Source organism: Garra rufa, chromosome 16 (genome assembly GCF_049309525.1).
Source record: "Garra rufa chromosome 16, GarRuf1.0, whole genome shotgun sequence".
NCBI classification, from domain to species: Eukaryota; Metazoa; Chordata; class Actinopteri; order Cypriniformes; family Cyprinidae; genus Garra; species Garra rufa.
Window position 1 is genome coordinate 15452842 of NC_133376.1, and position 25134 is coordinate 15477975.

The window sequence follows — 25134 nt, forward strand, 5'->3', positions numbered from 1 at the left end:
ATGTCATGATAGCAGTAACACCATTGTTTAAAATTTTTAAATACATTTTATTATTATTATTATTATTATTATTATTATTAAATATTCTAAAATACTTTTTATTTTATCATATAATAGGATTATTTTAATTGTAATGTTTTTAAAATGTATACTTTAAATAATAGGATAATTGCAATTTTAACACATTCCTTTAATTATTTATTTTAATAATAAAATAATAATTAGATTAATTCAGGACCCCAGTATAAATGCTTCAGCTATTTGCATTATTTCTATATCTAAAGAAGTTTCTATGTAAAATGATTGTATAAAATTAATTCTGTTTATAAATATATCATCATTAGTTTAGAAAATATATATTTTTAAATTATTATATCAAAAAATATTCTAACAGCTCTTTTAGTGCTTAATAATTGAATACAGCTTCACTGCAGTTATAATAATTATATTTTATTAAGTGCTGTGATTATATTCATGAGTCATGCATTCAGACATTTCACATATTCCTCATCAATTACAATCTGATCTTAAGATGATTTGACATTGTGTTTTATTATTTCTGCACCAACAATAGAGGAAAATCAATCACATGTTCTTCATGAATCATGTTTGTGAAGACAATAATACAAATGATTGATGAGACACTACAATAAAAACACATTTATTCTGTTATTTGAGTGACAGAAGTTGAGCTGCAGTATTAATGTGATGAAGAGACTCTAGAACATCTCACTGTTACTGATTCATCATCAGCTCAAAGCATTATGGGTACAATCTCTCATCAGTCTATTCTCATTCAGCAACACAGTGAAACTGATGATCCATAACCAAACCCAAACCCAGGATAGAGCATCTGAGTGAATGTGGTGTGGACTGTGTGGATGAGGCTCATTGTGTCAGAGACGCTGTAGAAGGACAGAGTTCCTGCTCCGTGATCCACATACACTCCTACTCTATAGACATCATACACTCCTGTTGTACTGATAAACTCATTTTCATCATCATCATCATTCACTCCTATTCTACTGATGATGGGCTCCACAGGGAGATCAGTCTTTATGTTATTGTGTCTGAATAAGTAACTGTCAGGAGAGCAGTCCAAACTCCAGGACTGATCATTAAATCCAAACCAACACTCATCACCCACTCCCTTCCTGCTGATGCTCTTATATGACACTGATATCTCCACATATCCTCTCCACTCAATCTCCCAGTAACAGCGTCCACACACACTCTCTCTACACAACACCTGAGGATACACATCAAATCTGTCTGGATGATCAGGATACGAGTGATACTCTCTCACACCTGTCACCTTTCTGTTCTCCTCAGACAGAATGAGTTTAGTGTTTGCTGTGTTTGGATCAAGTGTGAGAAAACAGGCCCCTGAACACAAGAACAGAGACATTTACAACAACAATCACTACAGCTGTGTGTGTGTGTGTGTGTGTGTGTGTGTGTGTGTGTGTGTGTGTGTGTGCACCTGGTATTCATCACGTTGTGGGGACCAAATGTCCCCACAAGGATAGGAATACCAGTAGATTTTGACCTTGTGAGGCATTTCTCAGGTCCCCATGAGGAAACAGGCTTATAAATCATAGACAATGAGTTTTTTTGAGGAAGTAAAAGTGTGCACAATCTCCTGTGAGGGCTAGGTTTAGGTGTAGGGTAGGTGTAGGGCCATAGAAAATACGGTTTGTACAGTATAAAAACCATTACGCCTATGGAATGTCCCCTTAAAACATGTAAACCCAACGTGTGTGTGTGTGTGTGTGTGTGTGTGTGTGTGTGTGTGTGTGTGTGAGAGAGAGAGAGAGAGAGAGAGGGAGTTTATACGTACATTTCTTCAGTCCTGCTGTAATCCTGGATTCTCCTCCATGATCCACACTAGAAAACACACACAGAGACACATTCAGTCATTTATTAAACTGTTGCTATGCAGTTGCTAAGATACTTGGGTGGTTGCAATGATGTGAGTAGCTGCTATGTTGTTGTTGTTAAGGCACTAAATGTGGTTGCTTGGGTGCTTCCCTTCTATGGAGACTCATTAAAACACTATCTATCTATCTATCTATCTATCTATCTATCTATCTATCTATCTATCTATCTATCTATCTATCTATCTAAACCATGCTAACAATACACTAATAATGAAAATGCTAGTGACTTGATAATCATGCTAGAATCATGCTAGCAACTTGCTATTCATGCTAGCAACGTGCTAGTAACATGTTAATCATGCTAGAAACATGCTAATAACTCGCTAGTCATGCTAGCAACTTGTTAATCATGCTAGCAACACAATAACAAAATTCTAATAACATGCTAATCATGCTAGTCATGTTAGAAACATGCTAATAACTTATTAATCATGTTAGAATCATGCTAGTAACTTGTTAGTCATGTTAGCAAAATGCTGGTAAAATGCTTATCATGCTAGCAACATGCTAATCATGCTAACAACATGCTAACAACTTGTTAATCATGTTAACAATATGTTAGTAACACGTTAATAATGCTAGCAACATGCTAGTCACGCAAGAAACATGCTAATAACTTGCTAGTCATGCTAGCAACTCACTAGTCCTGTTAGCAACACGTTAGCAAAATAGCTAATCATGCTAGAAACATGCTAGTAACATGCTAATTATGTTAACATGCTGGTAACTTGCTTATCATGCTAACAACATGCTAGTCACGCAAGAAACATGCTAATAACTTGCTAGTCATGCTAGCAACTCACTAGTCCTGTTAGCAACACGTTAGCAAAATAGCTAATCATGCTAGAAACATGCTAGTAACATGCTAATTATGTTAACATGCTGGTAACTTGCTTATCATGCTAACAACATGCTAGTCATGATAGAAACATGCTAGTAACATGTTAATCATGTTAACAACATGCTGGTAACTTGCTAATCATGCTAAAAACAACTAAAAACATTAACAACTTGCTTTTGAACTTTTATAACTTTTTAAATTCTTTTAAACTTTTCAAACTTTCTGGTCCGGCTTTCTCAAGTCAACTTAGAGTTTGTCTTGATGAACTTGGAAAACAGACAAAACAGTAAAAGGTGAGCAGCATTATTTTAGAAAAGGGAATACTAATATAATAGACACAGACCTGTAGCAGAACTAACTTTATCCTGCACTGACGTCATTTATGATTTATGTTTATTACATCAGTCACACCAGTTTCATAAGCAGGTCTCTTCACTAAAGATAGGAGCCTAGTCTATATTTGACCGACGCCGCGTCCAAGACACACAGCAAATACAAAATTAAAAGTTAAATATATACAAAACTGACACAATGTAAATAAGTTACTTTAAAAATGTGAAAGTCCTCATTTGTTTTGAAAACTGCCTTGGATTGGTGTGTTTTACCAGTGTTTTTATCAGTTTACCATGTTTGCCAGTGTTATCCTCCTGCTCACGGGACTCTAATCTCAAGAGAAAAACATGGAAATAAATTGTTTTATCTTACAAAGATATGCTTTCTTCTTCTTGTTCACATTTTTATGAAAATAAATACAGTACTGTATTTTCTGGATTATAAATCATATTTTTATCACCTGAAGCTGTGATTTCAAGGTGAGTTAACGCAATAAAGGCCAAGTAAAACTGCACACATTAGGATTGGTGACGAATGAGAAAGGGCAAGTGAGTTTGTTTTGAGTTTTTATTGTGTATTTTCCTGCAACCTCGCCACTAGTTTAAGTTTTGATTTAAATATTTTGGCTGGCCGTTTATAATAAATGTTTACAGTGAATTTGTGTTTGTTTTTAACTTATATTGTCAATCCTTTCTCTGTTCTGAACACTGCTAAATTTACAGGATTTTTTGTGGAGTGAGAGGAATATAAATACGTTTCTAATGTTTGTAAATGTTTAGTTTATTTTACATTATTTCTAAATGAAGTGATGAATTGCATCTCATACTTTAATCGACTTATCTGTGTGTCATAAGTAAATAAATTTGACAAGAAATTGTACAATTGCCATGAATGTACAAGATGCATGTCACAGTCCTGTCTGTTCTTCTGGTCTCCCCCTGTCATTTTGTCACCATTTGGTTGTGCCCTCGTTTGCCCTCATCCCCGTCACCTGTGTGCAATTATTAGTCATCTGTGTCACCTGTGTTTTATCAATTATCTTATTATTAGATGTTTTACGTGTGTGGATGTTCCTGCCTGTTCTGCCTGTCACACTTGAAGATTTACATTAAATTTCACTTTTGTTTGTTATCGTGTGTCCCGTCTCGTCAGTCCAGCACGTCGAAGAGGACGTCAGCCCCACTCCAGACCCAGAGCCCAGCCAAACATCACCCCGACATGCAGAGTATGAGCCCGCATTCACCGCGGACGGAGAGCCTGAGCCCGGAGCGGCCACAGTATGGACTGCCGATGGGATCAAAACCTCCGACCAAGAGCGTGAGCCGACCTCTACATCTGCGACGGTGGAGTGCTGCGTGGAGCAAGAGAGGGCGGTAGAGAGCCCTGCCCACTGCACCACCACTGGGGGTGAGCTTGAGCAACACTCTGGGGATTTAATAGACTTCTTCTCAGAAACACTGGCCTGCCTGAACTTCCCACCCACCCGCCGTCTTCTGCCTAAGTCTGGATCCCCGCTGGTTCCGTCCAGCCATCCTGAATCCCCGCTGGTTCCGTCCAGCCATCCTGAGTCTCCGCTGGTTCCGTCCAGCCATCCTGAATCTCCGCTGGTTCCGTCCAGCCGTCCTGAATCTCCGCTGGTTCCGTCCAGCCATCCTGAGTCTCCGCTGGTTCCGTCCAGCCGTCCTGAATCTCCGCTGGTTCCGTCCAGCCGTCCTGAATCTCCGCTGGTTCCGTCCAGCCATCCTGAGTCTCCGCTGGTTCCGTCCAGCCATCCTGAGTCTCCGCTGGTTCCGTCCAGCCATCCTGAATCTCCGCTGGTTCCGGCTAGCCATCCTGAATCTCCGCTGGTTCCATCCAGCCTTCCAGAAACCCCGCTGTCACCTGTCAGTCCCCCTGCTCACCCTCAGTCCTCCATCTGTGCAGTGGGCTCGCCGCAGGTCTGCCAGCTTCCATCGGCGTCTCGGCTGGAGGATCCCTCATCTCCACCTCCAGCCTCAGAGTCCAGAACTCCGCCTCGGCCCTCCGACCCTGCGGCTCCACCACGGCTCTCAGCTCCCTCATCTTCAGCGTCGCCCGTCGGCCCACCAGCTCCACCGGGCTTCCTCGTCCCTCCGGCTCCGCCTTGGTCGGTTGTCGTCCCGCCATCGCCTACGGACTCTACTCCTCTGGCTACACCTCGTCGCTCCGTCCCATCGGCTCCGTTGGGCTCCTCCCTCCCCCCGGCTCCACCTCAGTCCTCTGTCGCTCCGGCTCCACCGCGGCCCTCCGGATCTCCGCCTCCGCCTTGGTCGCCAGAGCCTCTGGCTCCGCCTTGGCCCTCCGGATCCTCGGTGTCGCCCAGGATCTTCGGCTCTCCGTCTCCGCCTCGGGTTCCTCCTCCACCTGCTCTGCCTCTGTCGGTCGGACCCCTGGAGTCGTCAGCCCGTCCTCCACCATGGCTCCTCCCTCCGTCAGCTCCACCGTGGGTCTCCATGTCTGTGGCCTGGGTCTGTTCCTCCTGCTCCCGGTCCCTCCTGTTTCCTCCCTGGCTCCTCCCATCTTCGTCGCCCCCTTGGACTTTGTTTGTTGTCCCCCTCCAGGGGTGCCGTCCTCCGCCAAAGCCTCCTCCCACATAAACTCTGTTTTTTCGCCCCTCTTTTTTTTTTTTTGTTTCCCACGGCGCGAGGACGCGCCTTTTCGAAGGGGGGTGTAATGTCACAGTCCTGTCTGTTCTTCTGGTCTCCCCCTGTCATTTTGTCACCATTTGGTTGTGCCCTCGTTTGCCCTCATCCCCGTCACCTGTGTGCAATTATTAGTCATCTGTGTCACCTGTGTATTAAATTATCTCCCTTTAATAATCTGTCTCTGTCTTGAGTTCCCTGTCGGTCTTTACATTGTTTAGATGTTTTACGTGTGTGGATGTTCCTGCCTGTTCTGCCTGTCACACTTGAAGATTTACATTAAATTTCACTTTTGTTTGTTATCTCGTGTCCCGTCTCGTCAGTCCAGCACGTCTACCCTGACAATGCAGTACAGTAGTAAGTTATTTTATTTTATAAATTTTTTGTTCCTAGTGAAAATGGAAATATGAATTTAAATATACTTTAGAGATATTTTACTCATAACAGGGTTTGAGAGTAATTGTGGCCATTGTGTATTAGAGGAAATTATTTATTTCACAATGTGATTTTTATTAGATATTAGATATTTTTAATTATTATATTATTCAATTAAAGATCAAATAGATAAACAAGATGATTTATTTTCACAACCTTTTTTGATGATATTTAACAAGGGTATCATCAATTCTGACCACAACTGTATGTATGAAATAAAATAAACGAATCAATTATACTTCCACAATTACATTTGTAGAAAGCACATACTTTGTTGTCAAAATGATCTTAACATGCAAAATAATAATCCTGATTAGGGATAGAAAAGATCAATTTCCAAAAGCAAACATAACATTTGGAAAGTTGTAATTTCTGTCTCACAGTTTGTGAAAATGTTAAATACAGTTAGAAAATATTAAACATTTGTTAAATACAGTTTTCTCATATGTTCTCATATTTATTGTTACTTTTAATGTGTTGTAAAGTCATAATTGTGTTATAATATTGATATTTGCTATTTGCAATAGTGTGATATATATTTTTATAGTGTGTTTTTTGGTGAATTATATAAAAAAAATACTAGGGTAAATCTGATCCTCAAACATGACTGTAATTGTGAAATAATATATGGAAACCACAACAATTAATAAACAAAAGTATAGGCTGCAAAAAGTCCCCGTTTTTGAATTTGTAGATTAAGACCAAGAAAAGTATCTTTAGGGAAGAAACTGAAGTAATACATAAATATGTTCTATATATGTATATGTCTACAGAGCACTCAATGAGTTGCAATGCTTCAAGGTTTAAAAAATAAAATATATATTTATATAACTTCCAACTGAATGGAATGGAAATAACTTTAAGTTTTTTTTGCAGAACATGCAACATTTAATGGCATATGGTTATGCTTTTTTAAACTTCATAGATCAGGGAAGTGAGGTTTAAAGGGAAAGGGGAAAGGGGGTGAAGTGAGGCCAAGTATGGTGACCCATACAAGGAATTTGTGCTCTGCATTTAACCCATCCAAGTGCACACACACAGTAGTGAACACACACACACCGTGAACACACACCCGGAGCAGTGGGCAGCCATTGCTGCGGCGCCCGGGGAGCAGTTGGGGGATCGGTGCCTTGCTCAAGGGACTCACCTCAGTCGTGGTATTGAGGGTGGAGAGAGTGCTGTATATTCCCCCCACCTACAATCCCTGCCGGACCTGAGACTCGAACCTGCAACCTTTGGGTTACAAGTCCGACTCTCTAACTCTCTAACAAGTCCGACTCTCTAACCATCTAACCACAAGTCCGACTCTCTAACCTTCCCCCAATGCAATTTTTCGCCAATGGCCAATGGCCGGCTTCCCCCAATGCAATTTTACCAGCACCTACCACTGGACTCTGCTACATGTGTATACTGAGAAGTTGAAATAATAAAAAAACAAAACTCATCGTGGTCAGCATACTTCAGTTTATCCAGTGAGCAGTTTGGATCCTCCAGTTTTTCAGAGAGCTGCTTGATTCCTGATTCTCCTGGGTGATTATAGCTCAGATCCAGCTCTCTCAGGTGTGAGGGGTTTGAACTCAGAGCTGAAGACAAATAACCACAGCCTTTCTCTGTCACCATACAGCCAGACAACCTACAAAAACAACCCCACATGATATTAGTTTGATAACCAGACATTCAATTTTAAGGCCATGTGTCCACCAAAGCATTTTTAGGAACCTGAAAACATTATTGGTTATCTGACTAAAAAGAGACAGTAATGAGGGCTGCGTTTCACCCAAATATAAACATTGTTCAACTCTTAGCCATAATTTAAATAAATAAATGTAACATTAAAGTTAGAAGTGCTCAAGTAGATATTATTTTAATATGTTGTAACACGGGGACTTGACGACAGCGTTGAAGATCCAAGTGCAAGCTTTATTATACAGATCGTTGTCAAGACAGGCAAGGTCAAATACCAGCAAACAGTAACATCCAGGGCAAGACAAAAGCGTAATCCAAAAATACAGGCGAAGGTCAAAATCCAAGAGGGCAGTCCAAAGTAACAAATTAAACAAAACAATGAAACAAGGCAAAGACTATGACTATGAAACAAAACAAGGCAATGGCAATGAAACAATGAAAACAGGGATCAATTATGATCCCTATGAGCAAAACAATACTTTGCAAAGACCTGTTTGGCATGGCCATCCTTATATGGCTGCCAAACAGAAAGTAACCATAGAAGGAAGCAGAGAGAGCAGTAACAGTCAGTACTGGGCAAGGGCTCCCTCTGCTGGCCTGGCGTTACAGATGTTTAGATTTATGTGTATATCAGTTGAAAGCCCCCCATATTTATTCTGTAATGGTTTGCTCTGTTTAATATTGTGCTGCTTTAAGCACCACTTAGGAAGGGCGCTCTTTGAGAGATAAAGACCCGAGTCAATTCTTTGCCTGAAAGAATATATAAGCTTATTGCTACAACACCAAGCGCACAGCACTCAGTGTGAAAAAAACACTCAGCACCTTGTCAAGAACCTGCTGTTTCAAAAAAAAAAAAAAAAACGTGCACTCCCATTGAAAACAAGGCAGTGTCACATCCCTATAGGTAGATGTGGATCAGCTGATGCAAGCTTGACTAATGTGACCTGCCAGAACTAAAGGTGCACTCATGCCATATCAGAAATCCCATAATTAAGAGATTCCAACTTGTAAAAAGCATTCACGTCCTCGTAGAACTTATAATGTAAACAGCTAAGAGTAGAACGTCATGTGTTGTCATCTTAAAAATAGTGTACACAAAACAACACTACACTTTATATATATAGTATGTCACAAAAGTGAGTACATCCCTCACATTTCAGCAACCATTTTAATATATCTTCTCAAGGGACAATACTAGAGAAATGAAATTTACTCAACATACAGCCATTATTGTCAAAATAGCTGCCAACAAAAGTGAATACGCCCTAAGTGAACTTATTCAAAGTGTCAATATATTGTGTTAGCACCATTGTTATCTGGCACTTAACAGAGCTGCACAGGTTGTTGCTGGGATCCTTTTCCACTCCTCTATAATGAAATCACGGTGCTGGTGGATGTTGGACACCTTACGCTTGAGGATGCCCCCCACAGGTGCTTAAAGTGTCATGACAGAGAGATACATTTTGTACATTGCTTAAAACAGTAATAGATGTCACGAAATATGTTACAAAGTGGAAATGGTCATTTTTGCGCTTTTTGTGACCATTTTGTGCATCCGGTTTTAAAAGCTACGTTTGAGGCCCGTGACATAGACGCAAGTTTTTTTTAGCGTTCATTGGCTGCGTGGTTTGTTCAATACCTATTTACATCACCGGGTTGACGCCCCCTTTTAAGCATTATTAATGAGCAGTGTAACATTATACATGACAAAGGACTCGTCTAATCCAATCTCTGCACTGTGCTTTGCATTAGCTTTCGCAGTATATGCATGGGACAGTAACACTTGTGTCACTAGTTTACGTAAGCTGGCTTGCTGTTTCAGAGTCATGGTTCATGTTTGTGCCTTTGTTCACTGTGACAAAACAAAAGAGTTGTTTTCGTTTTCCCGCGACGCGACCAGAGCTACAGTTTGGCGACACGCTGCTGGTTTGTGGTGTCTTACGAAAACACACAGCAAATTTGTCTGTAGGGAACATTTCGTACCAGATAGTTTTTGGAATTGGGGACTCGTGCAAACCGGTTTCATAGATCGTCTTCTTTTAAAAAAAGACGAGTGCTATTATCACATGATACTCTGTCAGTTTACTACTTGCAAAGTACGACATAATCTATTCTGTTTACATATTTCATCATGACTGTTTGAATGCTAATTTTCACATTCGTAATTGTCTCCGCTTATACAGTGATGTCTTCGTATGATATTCTACTTATCATCCAAATGTCATTAAATCAATAAAGGTAAAAGATTTTGTATCATGCCTGTCTTCATGAAACTCTAATATGTTCGTTTTAAGTTTATAGTGATTATTTCAGCAAATTAATGTTTTTAGGTTTATGCACAAGTTTAGAAAGCAGAGAAACTACCATTTTTTGCAAATACATATTTTTTGTTTGTTAAAACTAATTTAAAACACTCAAATAGTTACATCAATCAAGTGGAGGGGGTAAAACAGTATAATTTTCACTTTGTTCAGGAAACTGCTGTCAGATGCATGTAACTGCGAACACAAACACCTATTATTAGATTACAATATGATGCACATTACCTTTAGCTTTATATTCTATTTTTTTCTATTTAATCTTGCTCTTATTGTCAGTGTGTATTGCTGCTGGTACCTGAATTTCCCTGAGGGACCTTCCCAAGGGATTAATAAAGTTTATTCTATTCTATTCTATTCTATTCTATTCTATTCTATTCTATTCTATTCTATGTATTCCATTACTTTAAAACGGGACATGTCTGCAAAACAAAAACTGTCTACTTTTGCAGCGTTTATATACAAGCTAAACTTAGAATTGTTAATTTACTACTATAAAAATATAAAATGCTACCAGTGTGACACTTCTATCGGCACTTCATCTGTTTCGTCTTGCCATTTTTGTGTATGTGCGTGACGGTCCAACGTTGTCAAGTGCCTTCTAACTGTGAGGTGTCCACACTTGAAAAGGACCAGACTTGGGATTTCACTCCGAATAACATTTATTTTGATCACTTCATGTAGCAATGTAGTAAGATCAAATGCAACCGGTGAAAAACCTTTAAATAAACAAACACAAACATTTTAAACAAACAGGTATTTTCCCAACACAGGAAAGGTCAAAAGCATTTTTTACAGGCAACACAGTTTGATCTTTTACTCTGCATATTACAAGCAACACCATACCAATCTAAGCATTTGATCTTATCAATTATCAGTATCTCTTTAAACCACGCAGTAATAATTACTTTCAAACTTCACCTATAACATTAACAGATTTACCACATCAAATACCAAACAACCAAACTAAATGAGAGTCTAAAAAACGAGAATCCATGTGAGCTTACTGATAGCCCGTCATAATCAAAAAGTCCCAATTCCTCACAGTGAATGAGTTTGTGCATCTCCCGACCTCTTTGCCCGTTGCACCCCAGTCAAATGACTAATGCACGTATTTGAAACACTGAACTGGACGCAAACTTCTAATTTCCCCAATTTAATTCACCTGGTTGAGCCCATACCAGAGCGTGCGCACAGTCACGTGCAGGGGAGGCGGCATGCAGGAAAAAGAAATGATGGGCACACGGAAGCCAGCCACACCTCCACCGGGTTAACGCGACAAACGTTTCAAACTGATAAGGCACTGATGCACAGAACAAGTGCTCAACTTTGTTGATCGACTCTTGAAAGGCCTGTTCAGTATGGAACCCATCTATGAAAACCTCTGTGTGACCCTGACCACTGTAGTGTAACTGGGTTTCAGGGTGTTACTAAACCTCTAATCGCTTTGGCCATCTTTGTGGAGAGAAACAATTCTAATTCTTTAGAATGCCATGGGATGCCAAGTTGAACATCCAGTGGTCAGTATGAGAGAATTGTATTTAAAGCACCTAATTTTAACGGATCTATCACAAGATACACAACTTTGTATGGCCCTCTCAAGCAGACAAAATATAAACATGATGAACAGGACATGTGGCTTTGCATGGTTAAACAGCATACTGCTGTTATCAATTAGGGTGTACTCACTTTTGTTGCCAGCTATTTTGACAATAATGGCTGTATGTTGACTTATTAAATTTTAAACATTGATTACTATAGAAATGAAATTTGGATATATTTTAGAGTATTTGAAATAAAGATGCCAATTAAACCTTTGTAATTGATATAGTACTAGACACAATTTTCTATGAAATACATAAACCTACACTTTATTGGCTGAATAATATTTACCTTTTGAATGTTGAGCGTTATTAACTGTTGAATAGGCTAAATGCTGACGTGGGACAAAATGCCCGTTCCCCTTCAGTCGAATCACTTCGACGTTACATGGGAATTCGCTTAGAATCCAATCATCTCTGAGCCTTATACAAAAGGCCAATGAAAATTGGCGAGTGGCATTTGCATGACGCGCCACGCCCCGTACATACGGGTATAAATAGCGACGTCATGCGCCAGTCAGACAGCTTCTTCGCTTCAGATCCGTCTGATGTTGAGCCTGCTATTTCTCTCTCTACGAGACTTCTACTACAAAGAGTTCTTCAAAAGAGTTCCTGCTCTCTCTCCTGACGTGCTGCCAAGACTAAAAGAGCTTTCTGTTTGGCGGCCGTCAGCGATCTCCTGCGGGCTGCCGTTTTCACGGCCATTACAGCCGCACTGCATTCCAGCGAGAAAGTCCCGTTGAGTGCACAGCCGCCCCGCGGCTTTTTCCCTGGGCAGACCGGGAGCTAAAAGAGCAATTTCTCGCGGCCGCAAGACGTTCTTTTCAGAATGGCTTTTCGGCCGTGCGCTTCAGGATGCGGTAGTTTCCTCCCTCCTGCGGACGGACATGATCACTGCCTCACGTGTTTGGGGAGTGAGCACGCTGAGGCAGCGTTCATGGATGGTGAATGCATTCATTGCGAATGCATGACCATGAGCACGCTGAAGTCCCGCCGCTCGTTCGCGAGGCGGCTCCCCCCGCCTTCCTCTCGCGGTCTGTCGTTAAGCCGTCAATGCTTTTCGGCCACCGCGGCGAGACGCGGGGGGGACTTAACTGTCACCGTGCAGAACGCACCGCCGGCCCAGAAAGCCCTGCGGTCTTCTGTCACACAGCGTGGTCCCGTCGAGTTCCCGGAGCAGTACGCTTCCCCGCCCAGCGGGCTGAGCGTCTCCTTCGGTGCTCCTGCGGAGGATGAGATGTCGACCGCAGCATCAGAGGGAGAGTCGGTTGGCGAGGCGGACGCTTCGGCGGCGCGGCCCCCTCCAGAGGTGGCCGCTCCGTCTGAGGTGGACGTCGAGCTATCGGCTATGCTCCTCCGGGCCGCCAGGGGGATCGGTTTGGAGGTGCCCCAGGCGCCCCCGGCCGATCCTTCTAGGCTGGATGATTGGTTCCTGGGGAGGGCCCCCGCGGCTCCACCTCGCCCCCCCTCGGTCCCATTCTTCCCGGAGTTGCACGAGGAGCTGACCAGATCCTGGCGGGCCCCCTTCTCATCACGGCCCCGCCCCAGCTCCTCTCCCCTCGCCACCCTCGATGGCGGGGCGGCCAGGGGGTATGCAGCGATTCCCCGGGTCGAGCGCGCTGTGGCGGTGCACTTGTGCCCACGCGGCGCCGCCACCTGGAGGGATCGTCCGCATCTCCCGTCCAGGGCGTGCGAGCGCTCGTCCGCTCTTGCGGGCCGCGTTTACCACGCCGCTGGACAGGCCGCCACCGCCCTGCATGCTATGGCGATCCTTCAAGTGTATCAGGCCCAGGCCCTGAAACAGCTGCACGAGGGTGGTCCCGACCAGGGGGTTATGGAAGAACTCCGCGCCGCCACCGACTTCGCCCTACGGGCGACGAAGGTCACGGCGCGTTCCCTTGGTCAGGTGATGTCCACAGCCGTGGTCCAGGAGCGACACCTATGGCTCACTCTGGCCCAGATGGCAGACGTCGACAAGGCTCGCTTTCTTGACGCTCCTATCTCCCAGAGTGGCCTATTCGGCGACACTGTCGAGGACTTTGCCCAGCAGTTCTCGGCAGTCCAGAAGCAGAGGGAGGCCATTCAACACATCTTGCCCCGCCGCGAGTCTAGACCCATCCCGCCGCCGGTGGCTCAGCCTCCCCCCGCTCGTCGCCGAGGGCGCCCCCCCGCGGCCCCCACCAAACCTGCTCCGTCGCCTGCTGAACCCAAGAAGGAGACGGCCCGACGTCGAGCCGGCCGCGGGGGTGCGGCGCCGCCCGCCTCTCAGGGACCTGCAAAGAACACCCGCAAAAGAGCCGCGAAACGTCCCTGACGCGGGCAACCCGGAGGTGGAGAAGTTTGTTCTTCAGGGGACGAGAACATCTACGTCCCCGCTCCCGCTGGAGGGCCGGGGGTTGTTGTGCACTTTAACGCTGCCGCCGGCCCACGGGTCGGCGGTACCCACAACTTCAATAAAAGAGCAATTTCCTTCACCTCCGGGGCCTCGGCCCCGTGTTCCCGTTCCGGGCGGCACCAGGATGCCCTCTCGGAGCCGGACTCGGAGCTGTCTTTCGCCAGCGCGGGAACCTGGGAAGAAGGTAGGCCCTGCTCAGAGCAGCTTGTCTCCCCTTCCTGTTCCCCCCCTAGGCTGCCCCACCACGGTCACGTCGGTCAACGTTCCCTTGACACCCCTGTCGAGGCGCTTGGGGGCCTGGCTTCAGCTCCCCAGCCCCTCGCGGTGGTTGATACGGACGGTACGTCTCGGCTATGCGATTCAGTTCGCCAAAGCTCCGCCCAGGTACAGAGGTGTCCTTCACACTCGTGTCCACTCAGACACCCACGCCGCTGTCCTGCGTGCAGAGGTCGCAGTCCTACTGGCGAAGGATGCGATCGAGCTTGTCCCTCCAGCCGAGATGAGGTCAGGGTTTTACAGTCCCTACTTCATCGTGCCCAAAAAGAGTGGTGGGTTAAGACCCATCCTGGATCTCAGAGTCCTGAATCGGTCCCTTCTCAGGCTGCCGTTCAAGATGCTCACGACGAAGCGCATGCTCACATGCATTCGTCCCCAGGATTGGTTTGCAGCCATCGACCTGAAGGACGCGTACTTCCATGTCTCGATTCTTCCTCGCCACAGGCCCTTTCTTCGGTTTGCGTTCGAGGGTCGAGCATACCAGTACAAAGTTCTCCCATTCGGCCTGTCCCTCTCTCCTCGCGTTTTCACCAAGGTTGCGGAAGCGGCCCTGGCCCCTCTTTGGCTGTCAGGTTTCCGCATCCTCAACTATCTCGACGACTGGCTTCTGATAGCCCACTCTCGAGAGGTGCTATGCGACCAGAGGGACCTGGTGCTTCAGCACCTCAGCCGCCTGGGCCTTCAGGTCAACCGAGAAAAGAGCAAACTCTCCCCAGTGCAGAGGATCTCTTTTCTCGGTGTGGAGCTGGACTCGGTCTCCATGACAGCCCGTCTCACCAACGAGCGCGCTCAGTCGGTGCTGAGATGTCTAGATTTATTCAGGCACAAGACAGCGGTTCCTCTAAAAACTTTTCAGAGGCTCCTGGGGCATATGGCAGCTGCGGCCGCGGTAACGCCGCTGGGGTTGCTTCATATGAGACCGCTTCAGCACTGGCTACACGACCGAGTCCCGAGACGGGCATGGCACCGTGGCACACTCCGGATTGGCGTTTCCCCGCAGTGTCGCCGCCTGTTCAGCCCGTGGTCAGACCCTGCCTTTCTCCAGGCCGGAGTACCCCTGGGGCAGGTGTCCAGGCACATCGTGGTTTACACGGATGCCTCCACCACGGGTTGGGGTGCTGTGTGCAACGGGCAAGCAGCTTCGGGCTCCTGGACAGGACCTCGACTGCAGTGGCACATCAATTGCCTCGAGTTGCTGGCTGTGCTTCTGGCCCTTCGTCGCTTCCGACCGACGTTGCGTCAGAAGCACGTACTTGTGCGTACCGACAGCACTGCGACTGTGGCTTATATCAACCGCCAGGGCGGCCTCCGCTCTCGTCGCATGTCACAACTCGCCCGCCGTCTGCTCCTCTGGAGTCAAACGTGGCTGAAATCGCTACGTGCCATTCACATTCCGGGGGAACTCAACCATGCAGCCGATCAGCTCTCACGGCAGTCCACCCTCCCTGGAGAATGGCGACTCCACCCCGAGACAGTCCAGCTGATTTGGAGGCATTTCGGGGAGGCCCAGATAGATCTGTTTGCCTCCCCCGAATCCTCCCACTGCCAGCAGTTCTTCTCCCTCAACGAGGTATCCCTCGGCAGGGACGCTCTGGCCCACAGCTGGCCTCCGGGGCCCAAGTACGCCTTTCCCCCAGTGAGCCTCCTTGCACAGACCCTGTGCAAGATCAGGGAGGACGAGGAGCAGGTTCTCCTGGTCGCCCCATACTGGCCTGCCAGGACCTGGTTCCCAGAACTCAATTCCCTCGCGGCAGCCCCTCCCTGGAAAATCCCCTTGAGGAAGGACCTTCTTTCTCAGGGGATGGGCACTATCTGGCACCCACGTCCCGATCTATGGAACTTGCACGTCTGGCTCCTGGACGGGACGCTTCAGACCTCGCCGGCCTTCCACAGGCCGTGGTAGAAACCATCACTCAGTCCCGAGCCCCCTCTACAAGGCAGGCGTACGCACTGAGGTGGGGTCTATTCGTCGACTGGTGTTCCTCACGAGAACAGGACCCACAGAGATGCACGATTGCAGTAGTGCTTTCCTTCCTGCAAGAGAAGTTGGAACGCAGGCTGTCCCCTTCGACTCTCAAAGTGTATGTTGCCGCCATTGCCGCACATCACGATGCAGTGGATGGATCATCCCTAGGGAAGCACCCTCTGGTCGTGAGATTCCTCAGAGGCGCTAGGAGGATCAATCCTCCCAGACCGCGCCTCGTACCCTCTTGGGACCTCTCCGTCGCCCTCCAGGGCCTGCGGGGACCTCCCTTCGAGCCCCTCGCCTCAGTTGAGCTTAAGTTTCTGTCTTTAAAGACAGCGCTCCTGACTGCGTTGGCCTCCATCAAGAGGGTGGGGGATCTGCAAGCTTTCTCTGTCGACGAAGCGTGCCTGGAGTTCGGGCCCGGCGATTCTCACGTCATCCTGAGACCCCGGCCCGGCTATGTGCCCAAGGTTCCCACCACGCCTTTCCGCGATCAGGTGGTGAACCTGCAAGCTCTGCCCTTGGAGGAGGCAGACCCAGCTATAGCATCGTTGTGTCCAGTCCGTGCTCTGCGCACCTACGTAGACCGCACTCGGCACTTCAGACGCACCGAGCAGCTCTTTGTCTGCTTCGGAGGTCAGCAGAAAGGGAATGCTGTCTCCAAACAGAGGTTGGCGCATTGGGTGGTAGAAGCCATCTCCCTGTCTTACTTATATCAGGGAGAGCCTTGCCCCTTAGGCTTGCATGCCCACTCCACACGGAGTGTTGCATCTTCCTACGCGTTGGCACATGGCGCCTCATTAGCGGACATCTGCAGAGCTGCCGGCTGGGCGACACCTAATACCTTTGCCAGGTTTTACAACCTTCGCTTAGAGGCCGTCTCTTCCCGAGTTCTGACAGGTGACCGGGAGGACGGCTAGTGTCGGCTTGCTGCGCCATTCCCACGTGGATCCGTGCGCTATCTCCCAGTTTGTTCCCTCCGGCGAACCTGGGTCCTCCATGCCCCTCAGTCCGGGCTAGACGCGGAGTAGCTCTTGACTGTGCTCCTGCCAGGTCTCCTTCGCCCCGCAGGTTGTGGCTATTTTTCTCTATATTTTTCCAGGGGTCAACCAGAAGGCCTCTGTTTCCCTCGTATATCCCTAAAACCCCCTTATGGATATATTGAATTTCTTACTTTCACATGGACAGAATTCATGTCTCCGCCCCCCCAACCCCTGCTTCAGTTTCTGGCATCCCTGGGGACCCCCCTTCTCGGGCCCCAGGGCGTTGGGAAGGTTACGTTAACGTCCGCCTGTTGACACGTCCGCCTGCCGGCACGTGGTCGTTGCGTAACGCGGCGCAGGGACGTGGCTTGTTCCATAGGGTCAGTTCCCATGTAACGTCGAAGTGATTCGACTGAAGGGGAACGTCTAGGTTACGTAGGTAACCCTCGTTCCCTGAAGGAGGGAACGGAGACGTTACATCCCCTGCCACGTCCCTGTCGTCGCGCTGACGCCGGCTCAATCCGGCTCCTCAGCGAAGAACCTGTCTGACTGGCGCATGACGTCGCTATTTATACCCGTATGTACGGGGCGTGGCGCGTCATGCAAATGCCACTCGCCAATTTTCATTGGCCTTTTGTATAAGGCTCAGAGATGATTGGATTCTAAGCGAATTCCCATGTAACGTCTCCGTTCCCTCCTTCAGGGAACGAGGGTTACCTACGTAACCTAGACGTTTTTATCTCACAATTCTGACTTTTTTCCCCTCGCAATTGTGAGTTTATATCTCATATAACTGCTGTGGGATTCTGTCTTATTTAAATCACATGTGTTTAGATATTTGGTACAAAATGGTTGAAATGATTATTAGAAGTGTAAAAAAATAAAATAATAATGTGGCACACCCATCTAAAAACAAAACAAAGCAACAACAGAGTGTGAATATCTAAAAAATATAATGAATGTAAGATTTTTAATGTTTTTAAAGTCTCCAATTTATGGAAGCTTGTTACCGCCACAGAATAATAATAAAAAGAAGGTTACTGCACATTTTTATTTCACAATTCTGACTTTTTTCTTACAATTGCGAGTTTATATCTTGCAATTCTGAATTCTGAATTCTGATATAAACTCCCAATTGCGAATTACAAAGCCAGAATTGTGAGATAAAAACTCAAAATTTGGACTTTTCTCGTAAATCTTGTAAAAGTTTATATCTCACAATTCTGACTTTTTTTTTCTCAGAAATACTTGATATAAACTCATAATTCTGAGTTATAAAGTCAGAATTGCGGGATGTAAAATTACAATTCTGATTTTTCTTGTAAATGCGAGTTTGCATCTCGCAATTTTGACTTTTTTTCTCACAATTGCGTGATATAAACTTGTAATAGTAAGTTGTAAGTCAGAATTGCAAGATAAAAACGTACAATTCTGACTTTTCTCGTAAATAAAAGTTTTTATCTTACAATTTTTTGCAATTCAGACTTTTTTTTCCAGGTTCCCAAGTTGTTGCTATGAAGTTGCTAGGGTGTTTCCATGGTGTATTTATGCAGTTATGTATCCAGTGTGTTGCTATGCAGTTGCTGTTTCCAGGGTGTTGCTATGCAGTATCTATGATGCTCTGAACCTTTTCTAAGTATAAAGCTGCTAGGGTGTTTGTAGAGTGATTTCAGGGTGTATTTGTGCAGTTATGTATCTAGTGTGTTGCTAAGCAGTTGCTAGGGTGTTTCTATGGTGTTGCTATGCAGTAGCTAGGATGTTTTGGACTTTTTCTAAGTATAAACATGTTAGGGTGTTTCTATGGTTTTTCCAAGCTGTTTATTATACAGTTACTAGGGTGTTCTCGGTGGTTCCAAGGTTATTGCTATGTAGTTGCTAGGGTTTTTCTAAGGTGTTTTAATACAGTTACTAGAGTGTTCTTGGTGGTTCCCACATTGTTGCTAGGGTGTTTATAGAGCCTTTTATAAAGTTGCTAGTGTTTCTAAGGTTTTTCTAGGCTGATTTTTTTTTTTGCACACTGAAAACGTATTTAGTGTGTTGCTATGCAGTTGATGGGATGTTCTGGGTGGTTTCCACTGTGTTGCTATGTAGTTGTTAGGGTGTTTCCAAGGTGTTCCTATGCAGTAACTAGGATGTTCTGGACTTCTTCTAAGTATGATTATGATATTGTGTTTCTAGGGCATTTGGTGAATTTATGCATTTATGTATCCAGTGTCTTGCTATGCAGTTGCTAGTGTGTTTCCAGTGTGTTGCTATGCAGTTGTTGGGATGTTCTGAGTGGTTTCCAGTGTGTTGTTATGAAGTTGCAAGTGTGTACAGGGTGTTGCCATGCAGTAGCTAGGATGCTCTAGACCAGGGCTATTCAGTTAGATCCATTTGAGGGCCGGATTATCGAACTGGAAATTTGAAGCGGGCCAAGGGGATGGGGGCCGTCCCTATCTTTTTCTAGGGGGCCTATACAATTACACTGAAATGCATTTTCACTAAAATGAACTAATATTACCAACACCAACATCTATAAAAGGTTAAGGTGCTGTCTGTCAATCAATAATAATAAAAAAAAAAATCACACTTTTTTTGTAATTAATCATGAATAATTGCATATTTATATATTTATACTGTCATAATTTCACAATGAACCTCCAAATTAAGGTAGAAACAACAAAGTATTTTTAAATATGTGTTTAATAGCATCTTTTTTACCAAGTAGCCTATTATTAATGAAGTATTGATTTCAATATTGCTACTGGTGACTCTATTAAATGAATTTTCTCTCAGTTTTACATATTAATTATGTCCATTCAACATTACAGTAGAATTGAAAGCCCAACATTTAATAGGCTCTGAAATATATAACAGCTTTTAATTTAGGTGATTTTAAAACAATCTTCACATAAACTATAAATTGTATATGCATAAAATAGACAGATTATTATTGCCATATACTGGTTATAATCGATATTTTATGTTTTTAATTTTACATAAGTGTTTGTTTACCACAAAGTATATTTTGGCCATCAAGATAACATTCAAATTTGATCATAAGAGCTTTAAAGTGCTTAAAATGGTTGTGCAAAATGCTTGAAAGTCATTGAAAAGTGCTTGAATTTCTCTCTCAGAAGGTTGTACAAACCCTGAAATGAATACTGTAATAACATTCGACTTTGCTTAAGTTGGTGTGACTTCTGGTTGTCTGACATAGGCCTACATCAGCGCTGTTAAAAACAGAATTCTGAGCAGAATTTGAATGATTCTCACTGATCTTTCAGCAACCTTAATTCATTCTGGGCGATTTCAAACACTTTTCACTGGATCTCGCAGCACTGTGCAGTAACAGTGTCGCGAAATCAACTTTGGTTCCCGATGCTGTTCTGAGCTTGGACAAGTGTGTTTGCGTTACTAATTAGTGCAAAAACCATTCAAGCCACCTGCTGCTCCCTCGGGCCGGACGAAGATGATTGGCGGGCCGCCAATTGAATAGCCCTGCTCTAGACATTTTCTAAGTTGTTGCTATGAAGTTGCTAGACGTATAGATCTCGTAATTCAGACTTTATAACTCATGATTGCAATTATTATAATTAAAAAATATATAATAATAATATATGTATAATTTTATTCTAATATGCTGATTTGCGGTTTAAGAAACATCATTTCTTATTATTATCAATGTTGAAAACAGTTGTGCTGCATTATATTTTGTGGAAACTGAGCAAGATCTTTAATATTTCACTTATTTCTCTTTGTCCAAGACAACAATGAGCCTAAAACGAGAAACAATTAACATTGTTATTGAATTATTCTGGCTCTCAGATGTTTCTATTGAGAAAATTGTTCCAAGACTATAAGATCTAAGCTCTTTTTATATGTAAATAATTACATTTCAGCATTCAATTTTTATTTCTCCTAACAAATATTAGTAGACAAAACTGAGAACTCTACGCTGTGAAGTAGCAAATCTGAGCAACATTTTCCTCTGGTTGTTTTAATTATCTGTTAAACATTAGTAATCACTTAAACCACACTAGCAACATTATTTTTCCTTGGAGATGTTCTTTTTATTGTTCAGGCTCTTTGTTCATTCTGTTAACGCTCTCTTTTTTTCCTGTAAGTGAGATTGAAGGACCACAGTACGCCCTCATTCTGTGTGTTTACTGAGGTGTGCTGTAACAGTTTTAACTCGAGGTCTGGTCCAATCGGCTCTCTTGGTTAGGTAAGCACCTTATCACGCTCCTTTCTTTCAGCCTCATTGTTTGCTTTGGTGCTGTTGCCATGACAACCTGGCTGAGGGCCCCCGTTGATGGGACATAACATTATGGGTGGGGGTGGAGAGGTGAGCATACAGTCTGGGCCAATAATGTGCCCGTGTGTCCAGGGTTATAAATCTATGAGCAGGGAAATGTGTCAGAAACAAAATGGCTTTCTGCTGACATGCAGCGGGGCTGTCATGCTACAGTAGAGTGCGGGATCCTGTGATGCTGTAGGTCTGGGCACAGGTGTGAAGCATGCAGGTGTGAACCCAAGCCTCCCTCTCCTTCTTTACTGCCACTCTGCCTCTTTGTTTTTCAGTTTTACTGTTCTCTTGTAGTTTCTCTTTTCTCATAGCTTTCTGATTTTTTTCTAAACAATTAGTAATATTTATATATAAATGTATTATCTATTTTAAAATCATTTTTTAACTAAATAAAATAAAATAAAATAAAAACATTGCAGTTTTTAGGCTGTTCTGGGTGGTTTCCAGTGTGTTGCTATGCAGTTGCTAGGGTGTTTCCAGGGTCTTGCTATGCAGTTACTAGGATGTTCTGGGTAGTTCCCATGTTTCTGCTATGAAGTTGTTAAGGTGTTTCTAGGCTGTTTATGTAGTTACTTGGATATTATGAATGGTGCCCAGGTTGCTGCTGTGTGGTTACTAGGGCGTTTCCATGGTGTTGCTAGGATGTTCTAATGTTCTGAGTGTTTTCCATTGTTTTGCTAAGCAGTTGCTAGGATGTTCTGGACCTTTTCTAAGTACAAAGTTTTTCTAGGATTTTTTTCAGGCTGCTTTTTATACAATTAGTTGAGTATTCTTGACAGATCCCAGGTTGTTGCTAGGGTGTTTCTAGGGTGTATTTATGCAGTCATGTATCCAGGGTGTTGCTATGCAGTAGCTAGGATGTTCTGGACCTTTTATAAAAGTTTTCTAAAGTTGCTAGGGTGTTTTCAGGGTGTATGTGTGCAGCTATGCATCTGTGTATCTTATGTATGTGTGTTGCTAAGCAGTTAGGGTGTTTCTATGTTATTGCTATACAGTTGCTATGGTGTTTCCAGGGTGTTGCTATGCAGTAGCTAAAATGTTCCAGACCTTTTCTAAGTATGAAGTTGCTAGGGTGTTTCTAGGTTTTTTTTTGTTTGTTTCAGGCTGCTTTTATACAGTTACTAGGGTGATCTTGTTGGCTACCAGGTAGGTGCTAGGGTGTTTCTGGGTTTTTTTTTTCCAGGCTGCTTTTATACAGTTACTAGGGAGATCCTATTGGTTCCCAGGTTGTTGCTATGGTGTTTCTAGGGTGTTGCAAGTGTGTATTTATGCAGTTATGTATCCAGTGTGTTGCTAGGGAGTTTCCAGGATTTTGCTATGCAGTAGCTTGGATGTTTTGGACTTTTCTAAGTATGAAGTTACTATGGTGTTTTTGACTGTTCACATGTTGTTGCTATGAAGTTGCTAGGGTGTTTCCAAGGTGTATTTAAGCAGTTGTGTATCCAGTGTGTTGCTGTGGAGTTGCTATACAGTATCTATGATGCTTTGAACCTTTTCTAAGTATGAAGTTGCTAGGGTGTTTGTAGAGTGATTTCAGGGTGTATTTGTGCGGTTATGTATCTAGTGTGTTGCTAAGCAGTTACTAGGGTGCTTATAAGCTGTTGTTATGTAGTAGCTAGGATGTTCTGGATTTTTCTAAGTTTGAAGTTACTAGGGTGTTTCTAGGGTTTTTACAGGCTGTCTTTTATACAGTTACTAGGGTGTTCTTGGTGGTTCTCAGGTTGTTGCTATGCAGTTGCTAGGATGTTTCCAGGGTGTTGCTATGCAGTAGCAAAAATGTTCTGGACCTTTTCTAAGTATGAAGTTGCTAGAGTGTATCTAAGTTTTTTTTTTTTTTTCAGGTTGGTTTTATACAGTTACTAGGGTGATCTTGTTGGTTCCCAGGTTGCTGCTAGGATGTTTCTAGGCTGTTGCCAGTGTGTATTTATGCAGTTATGTATCCAGTGTGTTGCTGTGCAGTTGCTAGGAAGTTTCCAGGGTTTTGCTATGCAGTAGCTAGGATGTTTTGGACTTTTTCTAAGTATGAAGTTGCTAGGGTGTTTATATGGGTTTTCAAGGTTGTTTTTTATACAGTTACTAGGATGTTCTTGGTGGTTCCTATGTTGTTGCTATGAAGTTGCTAGGGTGTTTCCAGGGAGTTTTTATGCAGTTACATATCCAATGTGTTGATATGCAGTTCCTAGGGTGTTTGCAGGATGTTGCTATGCAGTAGCTGTAATGTTTTGGGCTTTTTCTACATATAAATATGTTTCTATGGTTTTTCCAAGCTGTTCATTATACAGTTACTAGGGTGTTGGTGGTGGTTCCTAAGGTTGTTGCGATGAAGTTGCTATTGTTTTTCTAGGCTATTTTAATACAGTTACTAGAGTGTTCTTGGTGGTTCCCACATTGCAGCTAGGGTGTTTCTAAAGCCTTTTCTAAGTATAAAGTTGCTAGTGTTTCTAGGCTCTCTTTTTTTGCACACTGAAAACACATTTAGTAAGTTGCTATGCAGTTGGTGGGATGTTCTAAGTGGTTTCCAGTGTGTTGCTATGTAGTTGCTAGGGTGTTTTTGGTGGTTCCCAGGTTGTTGCTATGAAGTTGCTAGGGTGTTTCTATGTAGGGTGTTTCCAGGGTGTTTCTATGTTGTAGCTAGGATGTTCTGGACCTTTTCTAAAGGTTTTCTGAAGTTGCTAGGGTGTTTATAGGGTGTTGCTATGCAGTAGCTAGGATGTTCGGGACTTCTTCTAAGTATGAATTTGATATTTTGTTTCTAGGGTGTATTTATGCAGTTATGTATCCAGTGTGTTGCTATGCAGTTGCTGGTGTGTTTCCAGGGTGTTGTCATGTAGTGGCTAGGATTTTCTAAGCACAGGATGTTCTGGGTAGTTTAGTTATATATTAGTTATAGTCAAAATACATTAGCCACTGCATAGCAGCAACATGCTGAAATCAATTATGTGGATAATATAGCCTAGAAGAAATTGTGAGTCACTATTTTTAGCAATGTTCTGCTAACCTTTTAATAATGTTGTAAACATATTAATAACATTTTATCATTCCCAAAACCAAAATTGAACACAAAAGAGAACATTTCCACAACATATACATTGTTAGCTGGGATTTTATACATAAACCACATCCCAATCTGTATTAAATGACTCAGAATACCCTCCAATAGAACAGTCTGTTATTTGTACTTAAGTAAACCTTTCATGACGTGTCATTTTCTGCCCTTTTCCACCACTTAAAAGGTCTCACATAAGTGGTTGTGTTGTTAGACACCCGGTGACACCTTCTCCCCCATCTCAGCACCTAACGACATCTTCTCAACGTCCCTAAATCACTTTGTGTTGATTGACCCAGGAATCAGGACACACCTCCACCCTTTTTCCTTTTAATCATGTGCTTTCCTCTTCCTCCACCCCAT

At 43.9% G+C, this 25134-nt stretch overlaps 1 protein-coding gene across 1 annotated transcript; it reads right to left on the minus strand.

Annotated features, from left to right (window-relative positions):
• Positions 1–796: 796 nt before the first annotated feature.
• On the minus strand, positions 797–22034 carry LOC141288085 (stonustoxin subunit alpha-like). The gene is made up of 5 exons (XM_073820199.1): positions 21886–22034; positions 7669–7842; positions 1841–1887; positions 1027–1386; positions 797–972 (listed from the first exon to the last, which is right to left on the minus strand). Exons 1-5 carry the CDS (start codon positions 22032–22034, stop codon positions 797–799), a joined length of 906 nt encoding a protein of 301 aa, XP_073676300.1.
• Between the last annotated feature and the right edge of the window lie 3100 nt (positions 22035–25134).

What these genes read in the sequence shown, in the direction of transcription:
- LOC141288085 (XM_073820199.1), bottom strand. Translation starts at nt 22,034, where the DNA reads ATGAGAAAAGAGAAACTACAAGAGAACAGTAAAACTGAAAAACAAAGA. An exon ending in ACAGGATCCCGCACTCTACT is followed by an intron (nt 7,843 to 21,885) that starts GTAGCATGACAG and finishes TTGTTTTTGTAG; the next exon opens with GTTGTCTGGCTGTATGGTGA. An exon ending in TGCTCACTGGATAAACTGAA is followed by an intron (nt 1,888 to 7,668) that starts GTATGCTGACCA and finishes TGTGTTTTCTAG; the next exon opens with TGTGGATCATGGAGGAGAAT.